This window comes from Mustela nivalis (assembly GCF_964662115.1).
Source record: "Mustela nivalis genome assembly, chromosome: 3".
Classification (NCBI taxonomy): Eukaryota; Metazoa; Chordata; class Mammalia; order Carnivora; family Mustelidae; genus Mustela; species Mustela nivalis.
The window spans coordinates 76,676,332-76,689,200 of NC_139022.1; the positions used below are offsets into that span (position 1 = coordinate 76,676,332).

General features: G+C 36.6%; 1 protein-coding gene across 1 annotated transcript in view; it reads right to left on the minus strand.

Annotated features, from left to right (window-relative positions):
* JMY (junction mediating and regulatory protein, p53 cofactor) overlaps positions 1 to 12,869 on the minus strand; it is a 110,971-nt gene that overhangs the window by 32,697 nt on the left and 65,405 nt on the right. The window contains exon 4 of the mRNA XM_082724774.1: positions 7,828 to 7,997. Within this exon, the coding sequence (XP_082580900.1) occupies positions 7,828 to 7,997 (170 nt within the window). The remainder of the gene's footprint in view (positions 1 to 7,827; positions 7,998 to 12,869) is intronic.

Sequence of the window (12,869 nt, forward strand, 5' to 3'; positions counted from 1 at the left end):
GCCCTCTGTTCAGACTGTGTCTACCACATCAAAGCTCCTTATGTTGAAACTTTTTGGTCCATCTGAGATGCAACTGTCTTATGCATGGGAATTAAATTTTCCCATCTTTGTATTCCCTTCCTTGATACTTGCCTAATAATGTCTAGTATTTATTGCACTCTTACTCTGCACGCCAGGCATTATGCTAAATGCTTTATATACATTAGCCAGTGGAAACATAACTTTCCTAAAAGGTATACACTAATCATATTTTATATAATTTACAATTTACCCAATTTTAAATTTATAATTTACCCAAGGTTACATAAGTTAATGTTTGCAGAATCATGATCTACATTATTCTTTCTAATATAGTAGCCATAAGATGCAGATGGCTATTTTTTACAGATTAAATTAAGATTCTGTTCCTCCTGTCACATAAATCACATTAAGAGCTCAACAGATACCTGGTTAGTAGGTATACTACAAGAAAGTGCAAATATAAAACATTTCCATTGTCATAGGAACTTCTATTGAATAGCACCATCTAGAGCCTAAGCTTATGTCCCCTAGGGTATACTATAAATGTTCTATATATACTTGATGACTTATGTAAAACTGACATGGGGTAATATAACCTTAATCATACTTTAACTATATGCTTTCAGGAGAAAGACAAGAAAGGACACCTAGGTGGCTCAGTCAGTTAAGTGTCTGCCTTTGACTCAGATCATGATTCCAGGGTCCTGAGATGGAGTTCGGCATCAGACTCCTTGCTCAGTGGGAAGCCTCCTTCTCCTCTTGCCTCTGCCTGCCTCCCACACTGTTTGTGCTCTCTCTCTTTCTCAGACAAATAAATGCAAAAATCAAAAAAAAAAAAAAAAAAAGAAGACAAAAGTATGGATTGTAAGGAAGTATCCTCAAGATTGTTATATATCTAGCTCAATATTCTAGCTATTTATGTATGTTCATAAAGATGACCTCAAGGAATGAAAGTTTTTTAAAAACGTGGGGAGTGCCTGGGCAAATCGACTGGTTAAATGTCTGACTCTTGATCTCAGTTCACGGGTGGTGAGTTCAAGCCCGACGTTGGGCTACACGCTAGGTATGAAGAGTACTTTAAAAAAAAAAAAAAAAAAAAAGGATGGGTAAATTCTCTGCCAAGACAAGAAAGGACACGGATATATTTTTAGAACCTTCAAGAAGGACTGTCATCCAAAGAGTTACCTGGTTAATTCCCAGTTAACCAGAGAACATGGTTAATCAGAAGATAAGAGCAAACATTAAATGAGACGTGATTATATTTTCTAATTTGTTTCATTCTAGCATCTTAATTTGGTATCTCCTATTTCAATTAATAACCACAAACAAAATCCTCTTACTCCATTAATAATCCTTATTTTAATAACACTTCTAACATATATGCTACTCTAACCATTTGTGATTTTACATATTCTCATCTTGCTCCATGTTTTCAGATTTTTTTTTTTTTTATTTGACAGAGGGAGAGAGAGATCACAAGCAGGCAGAGCAGCAGGCAAAGAGAAAGAGGGGGAAGCAGGTTCCCTGCTGAGCAGAGAGCCCGATGCGGGGCTTGATCCCAGGACCCTGAGATCAAGACCGGAGCCGAAGGCAGAGGCCTTAACCCACTGAGCCACCCAGGTGCCCCATCTTGTTCAATGTTTTAAAATATATAACATAATCTGTAAATAATACAGATCTGAAAGTCCAACTTTACTTGCAGAACCAGACTGTGCTATTATTTTTGAACATGGATTGGAGGGGAGGGAGTATACTATTCAAAGAATAGAGTGAAGGAGCTATATAACTAGTTAAGCTTACCCTGGGTTCTTTCTAAGGTATTAAGTCAAAAAGACACTGATATTTTCAGGAGTTTGATGGGAAAATTTCAACATCAGTGGCAATCTGGGATCAGTGGTTCAGGTATAAATGATGTAGGAACCTACAAAATTTGTGTGCAGAGCTGTGTGTACATGCATATTTATCTTAGTACAGGGCTCCTACCTTTCAAATTCTTAATGGGGCAGGAGTCTGTGACCTAAAAAGGGTAAAAGACCCAGGAACATTTAAGAAGAAAACATATTAAAAGGAATGGTACATACTCTTAAAGAAATTTAAATAATTTTTTTTTAAAGCTTTATTTACTTGAGAAACAGAGTGCATGCATTCGTGTGTGTGTAGTTTGGGAGGGGCAGAAGGAAAGGGAGAAAGAATCTTAAGCAGGCAGACTCTGCACTGAGTATGGAGCCCCATGGAGGGCTCAATCTCACGACCCTGAAACCATGACCTGAGCTGAAACCAAGAGTCAGACATTTAACCGACTGTGCTACCCAAGTGCCCCACAGAAGTTAAGAAATTTAAAGGATAAAGAGAATTTTGCTTAGGTAGGTGAAATTTGTCAGAGTTCATCTGAAAGTTGTGTTTCAAGTTCATCACTACACTCATGGCAAATATTACTAAATATTTAAAAATTTAAAGTATTTTATATTATCACATCAGAAAGAAGTTTTCTATTTAAAAAAAAAAACACACCTCAAGACATAACATACTGACATTTTTTTAAAGAACAAAGTTTTCCCATAATTTAAATCATAGAGTAGTACTGTATTATAAAACCTTCACTGGGAAATCATTTTTTGGGATGGGCTTAATAATGCATATTTGCTGTTTCTCATGAGTAATGTGGTCACCTTAAATTAATGCTAATAAAACTGGTACAGTACATCACAGATATACATAAAACACAATACGTACATTATATACACTCAAGCATTAACCTGGTAAGAATGACTGACAGGTTTACCAAACCCTTGAATTCAAACACAGTCCACAACATTAAGAAGCAGACTATTAAGGTAATGGGGTGGTCCCAGGTAAAATGACCCCACAGATTCTCATCCCATACTCTTGGGGCCCATTTTAGCCCAGCCCTTCTTCTACCACCCTAGACCAACTCCAGTAAGAACAATGTTCTTACATTAGCAAATAATCAGAATTCTTACCCTCAAGCAGTTCTTTTAGGTACCCTGTAACTCAGTGTCAGCTGGCTAGAACAACAAAGCTAGTACATGTGAGGAAGACGAAAATGCTACTCTATTCCACAGGCTATAAAATGCTAGGATTTAAAAACAAAAACCTAACAAGAATGCTAGGATTTTAAGTTCTAAAACTTCTGGAACTTGAAATTCACATACCTAGTCATATAAGGGAGAGAGCTAATCAGGAACACAAGTGGGATCACAAGTGGGACTGAAATCCTTGCCAAGAGATGCCGTATATAGTGTGAAAAAGTTCTAGGACATGACAAGTTACAATTTTACCTTTAACACTAGTAGCAAATGAAACCTAAGGGTAAAATCACAATTTAAATCATTAACAAAAGGCTTCTTTCTAGGACTAATTATAGCCATAATTGTAAGTTACCTCATACTGTTTTTTAAACAAGAGTTGATAAGCATATGCACTTTTAAAATGTCAATAAGGACTAAAAAAATCTTCACATAGTGAAGAAGAGGAGGCAATTTGTTTTTCCCTACAGACTGCAGTACACTACTCTCAGATATAGCCAGTGTTCTAAAAACCAATATGATCAATCCACAGAATGGCAGCTAATACTTTCAAAGCATGTATCCCACACAAGAGTTCTACCTAGTATTTATAAAGAACTCTTTCAACTTAGCAATAATAATAATAAAAAAAAACAACCCAATTTTAAAATGGGTACAAGATCTGAGTATACATTTCTCCAAAGAAGAGGCCAGTAAGCAAAAGGAAAGATACTTAATACCATGAAGGAAATGCAAATCAAAAACCCCAATGAGATAACCACTTCAAACTCACCAGCGCGCCATAATTTAAAAGAGACAAATTTTAAGTATTAATGATGACATGAACGATGTGGAGAAATTTTAACTGCTGTACACGGCTTGTGGGAATGTAAATGTACAGCTGCTCAGGAAAACAGTCTGGTAGTTCCTCAAAAAATTAAACAGCAGTTTGGCTCTTACATATATACCAAGATAAATGAAAACCCTGGGCATGAATGTTTACAGGAGCATTGTTCATTATACCTCCCAAAGTAGAAAGAGCCCAAATGTTCATCAACTGACGGAGGATGCACAAAATGTGGTATTAATCATAGAATACAGTATCATTCTACAAAAACCTAACCTAAACACTCATGCATGCTATAGCAGGGATGAACTGTGAAAGCACTGTGCTGAGTATAAATGTTAAAAAAACAACAACAACAACATATATTTTATGATTCCGTTTATATGAAATATTTCCATTTATATGAAATATAGCAGATTTATAAAAGATTAATGGTCAGGTAAGAAAGTTTAGAGAGGAGATGGGGAATCACTGTTAATGGGGTCAGGTTTATTTCCAGGGTGATGAAAATGTTCTAAGGTTGCTTGTGGCGACACGCGTAATTCTGTTAGTATACTGAACAGCACTGAACCTATATACTTTAAATGAGTGAACGGTATATTTTAATTGAAGCAGAGTTTAGTGAATTTTTAAAATTGTATAGTGAAATTTTTTTTTAACTTAAGTATAGTTGGCAATGTTACATTAGTTTCAGGTGTACACAAGTCATGTCTTAATGCGGAATGCGGTTTTAAAAAACCACTCTGGTCTACAAAGTATAATATGGGCTACATTCCAAGACCCCCAGTGGATGCCTAACACCACAGATAGTACTGAAACCTATATATACTGTTTCTCCTATACATACACACCTACCATGAAGTATAATTTACAAATGATCACAGTATGAGATTAACAGCAATAAAATAAAACAATTACAGCAGTATATTGTAATAAAAGTTATGTGAATGTGGTCTCTCTCTCAAAATATCTTCTTGTACTGTGCTCACTCTTCACCATTCAACTGTGAGGCAAATGGAGGCATTGTGATGCAGCATTGGCTACTACTGATCTTCTGGTAATATATCAGAAGGAGGATCATTTACTTCAGGACTTTGGTTGACTGTGGAAAGCAAAACCATGGATAAAAAGGAAGTGTACAATAAATCTAATCAATCAAATTATTTTATTCCAATCTTTCTGAGGTATAATTGCTTTTTTAAAAATAAAACAAAGTCAGATGCCTCAACAGTTCATTCTCCTTTGTCCAATAAAAAGCCACACTTCTTGCCTCCTCTAACCAGCTGTTTCAAGATGACTGGAGTACTATTTGAACAAAGGCACAACCCATGCATGTACCCTCAGGAGCCCGGGCGTGTGCAGTCTGGATCTGACCATCACCAACTTGCCTTTAATCAGTTCTTAACTACCCAGGAATGCTGTGCAAACCTGAGTAGGTTTTAAAGGAACAATTTCAGATTTCCAAAACATAAATACAGATTAAACTTTCCCCAACTCCCTACTGCCTTCAATTTAAACCTTTTTTGTTACTGAGTGAAGGGTCTACATTCCTGGTATTTACAGTCATTTTTGAGAAATGCCTTGCTTTCTACTATCAGCAATGAAACAATTAGAAAAGCATGTGAGGAAACTGACTAGATTTAAGAATGACTCTCCAGTCAATTCTCTATGAACTGGTCAGAGTCATTATTTCATAAAAATAAATGTGGTTGTGCTGCTCCTTGATGAAAACATTATAGTGACTCCATACTGCTTTTAGGGTGAAATTCAAACTCCTTGGTAGGAGGTAGAAGGACAGCCCCAAATTTTGCTTAATTTTTCAACTTATCTCTCATGACTCCTGGTCTAGGTAACAAGGCTGACTCTTCCTCCCTGCCCGCTAGGGCTCCTGGAACATACTGTTCTCTTCACCTAGGATGCTCTGGTCACAGCTGAGTGCTCCTGCATTGGTCCCCTTTATATATAATGATACCTGCTTATCTCACAGCTTATTTCCACACTGTACATGTCTTGCCCTACCACAAAGAACTCTAAACATTATAGTTACAGCTTATTTAGGCTTTAAAAAGTGTTGGGGGGGAAGATGGGGAGACAAGGGGTATTAATCATGTCTTTATCCCCATCACCCATTAAAATTGTTGGCCAAAAAAAACCCCAAAATAAAAAACACTCCACTTAATAAATGTTTGTTTCATAAATAACTGAGTAGGGACATTTCAGTTGGGGAGAATTCTAAAAGGCAAAAAGATACAAATGAAAGGGAAGAGTTGAAGTTTTGAGCCTGGAGTATCTTGAAGAACTGTGGCTTTAACAGAAAGGAAGATTTAAGAAGATCTAGTAAGAGGAAATGAAGTGGTTTGGTTTTAGAAATACTTCACGCATACTGTATCAGCCAAAGAAAATGACTTCATATTGTTTCAAAACTTCCTTAATAAAATAAGGCAATAAATTGCCTTATAATAAATTATCAATTATCTCAAATGAAAATAATGGGAAATAATTCAAAATTTATATAATGATTAAAATATTTTTCATCTCTGAAAAAAAAAAATTTTTTTTTTGATAGAGAGAACAGGAGCAAGGGGAGATAAGAAGCAGGCTTCCTGCCAGGCAGGGAGCCCAATGCAGGACTCGATCCCAGGACTCTGGGAATATGACCCAAGCCAAAGACAGATGCCCAACCAACTGAGCCACCCAGGCACCCTAAAATATGTTTTAATTCTTGGTACAAAACTGAATAGTCATGCCTAAACCATAAAGTCTTACTACACACTATATACAATCTAGAATACCCTCCTAGGTTCATCCTTAACACCAGCTTTAATCTTTAGTCACTTTTAAAACTATACTTGACCCTTGAACAAGATGGAGATTTGTTGCTTCCCATACTTAGAAAACGATCAGCAAAAGACCAATGTAGATATTTGAGTACTCTCTCGTAAAAAGCAATCTGTTCTGGCCCAACTTAATAATAAAACATAACATGTTTAATAGCATTTAAAAATAATGGCCTGGAGGTAATGAAAACTAGTATACATCTAATGGTTTTAATATTTTCACCAAGAGCTGGGCATCAATGGTATATTCCATGTTGCACTGGACAGTATGAGTAAGAATACTAAAACCACTGGTGAACAGGATGACCATGAAAAAGAGTAATTAGGTGGTGTTTTTTTTTTTTTTTTTAAGATTTTATTTATTTGAGAGAGAGAGAGAGAGACAGTGCGGGGAGGGAGAGGGAGGATCCCATGCAGACTTTATGCTGAACTCAATGTGGGGCTCGATCCCATGACCACGAGACCACCAGTCAAAATCAAGAGCCTGATGATCAACTCACTGAGCTATCCAGACACCCAAAAGCGGTTAATTTTTAAAAAATCATTTTAGATACATTTTAAATATAAGCAATCTTCTCAAGGACTTCTAAAACTATTCCTTTCTGCAGGGGTATTCATGAAGAGGTTTTAATGAGTGTAGTCAAGAAAACTGGACCTCTGCTGCAGACCTTTCCTGTTTTTTGTTCCAGCAGGAATAAAATGGGAAGCTCCAAAAGGAAAGGGTTTGAATATAATATAACCAATTCTAACAAAATTCTACTGCCTTAAAATTTTTCTATATTTCTCTGGGTGCTGAAATTTTCTTAATAAAGCACTGAACCTTACAGTACAAAAAAATTTAAAAACAACAAGAAAATTCTAATGTCAACCTCCTTTTTGTTTTAATAGTGTACTGCAGCCTACAACCACACTGTGATGCTGTTAGAGTACCTCATATGTCTAACTCCTCTATTAGGAGGATAACTCCTGTTATCATCTCATGGAGACAATGCAAAATTAACAACTGCCTGCAGTGTCAGAAAAACGCTACTCGTGTACAAAGATAAAAAAACAAATCACAAATCTTTTAAAATTTTATGTGTATTTTTTTTTTTACCTCTTCTTTTAGTGCATGTTTCCTCTGCTCCAAACAGATCTCCTTCGCTCTCATCATCTGCAGAGTCTCCTTAGAAACCGCGTATTGGAGTTTTTCCATACGTTCTGCAGCTGCTGCCCATGATGCTTTACCAAATTTCTTCTGATCTGCTCGCATTCGATCGTACACAGCTATTAATAATAATTTTTAGAGACATTAAGACACAAGACAACTTGATATTAAAAATTTCAAAGTTTTAGATCTCACTGACCGTACACATAAACATATAAATCCTACTCCCTTAAGTTACCTGTTAGCAGTTCTAAAATATAACAACATATCTTAGAGTCTATTATCTTCAATAAGAATACTAAATAATTGGGGTGCTTGGGTGGCTCAGTGGGTTAAGCCTCTGCCTTCGGCTCAAGTCATGATCTCAGGGTCCTGGGATGGAGCCCTGCATCAGGCTCTCTGCTCAGTAGGGAGCCTGCTTCCTCCTCTCTCTCTGCCTGCCTCTCTGCCTACTTGTGATCTGCCAAATAAATAAATAAAATCTTAAAAAACAAAAGAATCCTAAATAATCATCCTCAGAAATAACTTGTGAAGATAAGGAACTGAGTTGTCAGATTTTAAAACTTTCCTTTTTATTTATTTAGTTTTTGAAGATGTTATTTATTTGACAGAGTACAAGCAGGTGGAGCAGCAAGCAGAGGGAGAGGGAGCAGACTTCCCAACAAGCAGAACCCAACGTGGGGCTTAATCCTAGGATCCGGGGATCAGGACCTGAGGCAAAGAAGGATGCTTAACAGACTGAGTCACTTAGACACCCCAGATTCTAAAAACTTTAAAAATGTTCTTACACATGTTTATTGTTATTAAATTTCAAAGGTTTTTTTTTTTTACTTTTTTAGATTTTATTCGTTCATTTGTCGGAGAGAAAGTGAGAGAGAGAGAGAGAGAGAGAGAGAGAGAGAGAGAGAGCGCGCACATACATGTGAAAACAAGACAGAGGAATGGCACACAGAGGGAGAACATGCTCCCCTGCCTGATGCAGGGCTCCATCCAAGGACTCTGGGATCATGACTGGAGCTGAAGGCAGATGCTTAATCAAATGAGCCACCCAGGCATCCCTCAAAGGTTTTATACATACTTTATAAAGGTTTATATTTCTTATTGGGTACATTAACTAAAATGAGAATCTTAACTATTCAAGATTATTTGAAATTATTTAAATTCACATGTTAATCTTATTCTGAGTTCCTCCAAAAATACTATAATGATCTGATGAAGGAAAAAATAAATCCTAGGTGTTAGCATGGAGCTTATTCTGAGGTTAGAGTTGGAGCAGTACAACCAACACCCAACTTCCTCTCCCACAGCCCCCAAAAAGGAAAAGAAAAAAGTAACTTTTTATTTGCCACAACAGAGCCCTATCTCAAGAGATACTTTTTGAGAATCAAAGAGATAGTATTTTCTCCAGTTAAAGATTTATCACTGATTGTACAGTCATGGCTTATCCTGGGTCCTATACAATTAAACCAACCACCCTTATGCCTAACCACTTTAACAGGTCAGAGACACATTTATTACAAAAGAGGTAGCAGTCTGTTTAGCACTGAACTAGTCTGGCTCTTGAAGTTACTACACATTCACTAGTAGTATCTTTTATATGTAAGTGGTAATTCTGTACTGCTACTAAGTCCTAACCATCTTTTGCAAGGAAGTATATCTCATTAAATCTCTGTCTCTGAGTTTTATGAAATCTTAATTTTTTTTTACAATAATACGTTTACATACATAAAAATTAAAACTGTATAGGCAGTCTTTTAAAGAAAAAGAGCAGTTTCTCAGGCTCAGCTCTCCCTAACCCCTTAATGTCAATGACTGGATATAAATAATTTTTAATTATTTCTGTTGGTTACTTCCATATAGAAATAGGTTTTATAAACCAGTATTTTTCCCTAAAAATTGACTGCTTCTCAATTTAGTCTTTAAAAACTACCTGTTGAGTTCCTATTATAACAGATGAGGAATTGTGCTTAGATTCTCTTTCTCCTCTCAATATAGTTAAATCGGTTCTTTTGGTTTCAGATTTTCTGTAGCCTTCAAGTGTTGACATCAAAGGGATTTTTCCAATGCATAGTCTTGCTCTGAATCTCAATTTTAGGCTTTCTAACAAAATCTCCTCATTGGCTGAATATCAAATGATTTTGCCATTTTTAATTTCTACCTATCTTTTAAAACTGTATTATACTATTTTTGCAACCATAAGATCAATATAGTAGTATAATGTGGGAAAACAAAAATCAGAGGATTTGGAATGAAATAATAAATTCCCAAATTCACTTGTAATTGACATCTAACTTTTGGCAAGAAACTTCATTGTTCTGGGGCTCAATTCCCCTGCTTATGAAAAAAAGGAAATATAGTATCTAGTCCAAAAGTTTTTGTGGAAAGTACATGAGTTAATGACAGTTATTCAAACATTTCTTTCACTTCACATGACACCATCACTCTCTTATTCTCCATTTTAGTGTCAGGAGCAGCTTCCTGTCCTAATTCAGTCTCATGTTGTTACCACAGGAGCTAATCGAGATACTTTGTCCTCTAATACCTTGGCTAGAACATATTCTTACATCTCACTGTTATTCTCTTCACTTGAAATTATTTTCCCCAAAAGTTCAGAAATACTAAGAGTAACAGAGAAAAACTGTTTGTGAATGTAAAATGCTTGGAATACTCCTAGAATACTATTGGGATATCTCTAAAACAGATTCTTCTCTCCCTCTGCTGGCAGTCATTAAGATTTTTGCTAAGTGGACCTTTCACATTTTCAGAGAAACAACTCTCTAATAATAGTGTATGATAATCTGTATGTGTAAAAAAAAAAAAGCTCTGAAGGCAATGCAGTTCTGGTGTTCACAAAATAAATTATGTTTATTTTTAAAAAGTTTAACATGATAACATGTATACCTGTCAGAAATGAGCCCATTTAAGATAGTTTTAAAAGCTAAGGATTAGGGGCGCCTGGGTGGCTCAGTTGTTAAGCCCCTGCCTTCAGCTCAGGTCATTATCCCACGGTCCTAGGATCGAGCCCCACATTGGGCTCCCTACTCAGTGGGGAGTCTGCTTCTCTCCCTCCCACTCCCCCTGCTTCCGTTCCCTTTCTGTGTCTTTCTCTGCCAAATAAATAAATAAAATCTTAAAAAAAAAAAAAAAAAAAAGCTAAGCAATAATAGGGACAACTGGGTAGCACAATTAAGTGTCTGACTCTTGATTTCAGCTCAGGTCATAATCCCAGGATCTTGACATTGGGCCCCACCTCCAGCTCTGTGCTCAACACAAGGTCTGCTGAATATTCTCTTTCCTTTTCCCCTTGCCCTTCCTACTCACACACACTCCCTCTCTCCCCCCCTCTCTCAATCTCCCTCTAAAATAAATAAATCAATCTTCAGAATAAAAGCTAACAATAATACATGAAATTAGGTGGACATCTGCCTCTGCAAATGAAAAAAAGTAAAATAAAAGGGCATGTTTTCCTCTTCCTCTAAAATGAGAAATTAGAAAGTTACCTTCTGATTGGAAATATAAAGGACAGCTATTACTATCAGCAGCATAAAGCCACAGAGAGTTCATTCTGTTTCCCTGACATGGGAAGAAGGAAACACACTCAGAAAAGGAAAATAAAGGAAAATTAAATGGCCAAGCAAATATATCTCTGGGTTCAAAGCTTCCTGCCAGGATAAAGTCAACAGAATTGAGACATAAAGAAGTTTATGGTGACTCTAATGAAGAATTTGGAACCCTATAATGATGGCTGTCATAGACAGAAATGTTTTGCTCAAAATTGGAGAAGTATAAAATAAGAGCAATCATCAAAATTGTATAGAGCCAGAAATAAAAATCATATATAAAAAATACATATGGAATCACTGCAATTCTGTAATAAGTCATATATAGGAAAAAAACAGGACAGAACCACAAAGCAGTTGCACAGGCAGAAGAATTACAAATTACTAATTACTAATATTCTAAATTTTCTATAATTCTTACATATTTTCTATAATGCTTACATATTTTAAATTTTATTTGAGAAAGAGAGAAGGGAAGGGGCAGAGAGAGGGGAAATTTTACTTTTTTTTCACTTTTAAAAAATTAACATATAATTTATTATTTGTTTCAGGGATATAGGTCTGTGATTCATCAGTCTTACACAATTCACAGCACTCACCATTTAGCACATACCCTCCCCAATCACCCAGCCACCCCATCCCTCCCACCCCCTCCACTCCAAGAACCCTCAGTTTGTTTCCTGAGATTAAGAGTCTCTTCTGGTTTGTCTCCCTCTCTGGTTTCATCTTGTTTCATTTTTCCCTCCCTCCCCCTATGATCCTCTGTCTTGTTTCTCAAATTCCTCATATCAGTGAGATGATATGGTAATTACCTTCTCTGACTGACCTATTTCACTTAGCGTAATATCCTCTAGTTTCATCCAGGTCATTGCAAATGCCAAGATTTCAATTTTTGATGGCTGCATAATATTCCACTACATACATACATATATATATACACACACACATACATACTACCTCTTCTTTATCCATTCATCTGTTGATGGACATCTAGGCTCTTCCATAGTTTGGCTATTGTGGACACTGTTGCTTTAAAGATTGGGGTGCACATGCCCTTTCAGATCACTGCATTTGTACTGTTAGGGTAAATACCCAGTAGTGCAATTGCTGGGTCGTAGGGTAGCTGTTTTCAGTGTTCTGAGGGAACTCCATACTGTTTTCTAGAGTGGCTACACCAGGCTGTATTCCCACCAACAGTGTAGGAGGGTTCTCCTTTCTCTGCATTCTTTTTTTTTTTTTTTTAAGATTTTATTTATTTATTTTGACAAAGAGAGAGAGATCACACAAATAGGCAGAGAGGCAGGCAGAGGGGTTGGGGGGAAGCAGGTCCCCTGCCGAGCAGAGAGCCCCCAATACGGGGCTCAATCCCGGGACTGTAAGAGCATGACCTGAGCCGAAGGTAGAGGCTCAACCCACTGAGCCACCCAGGAG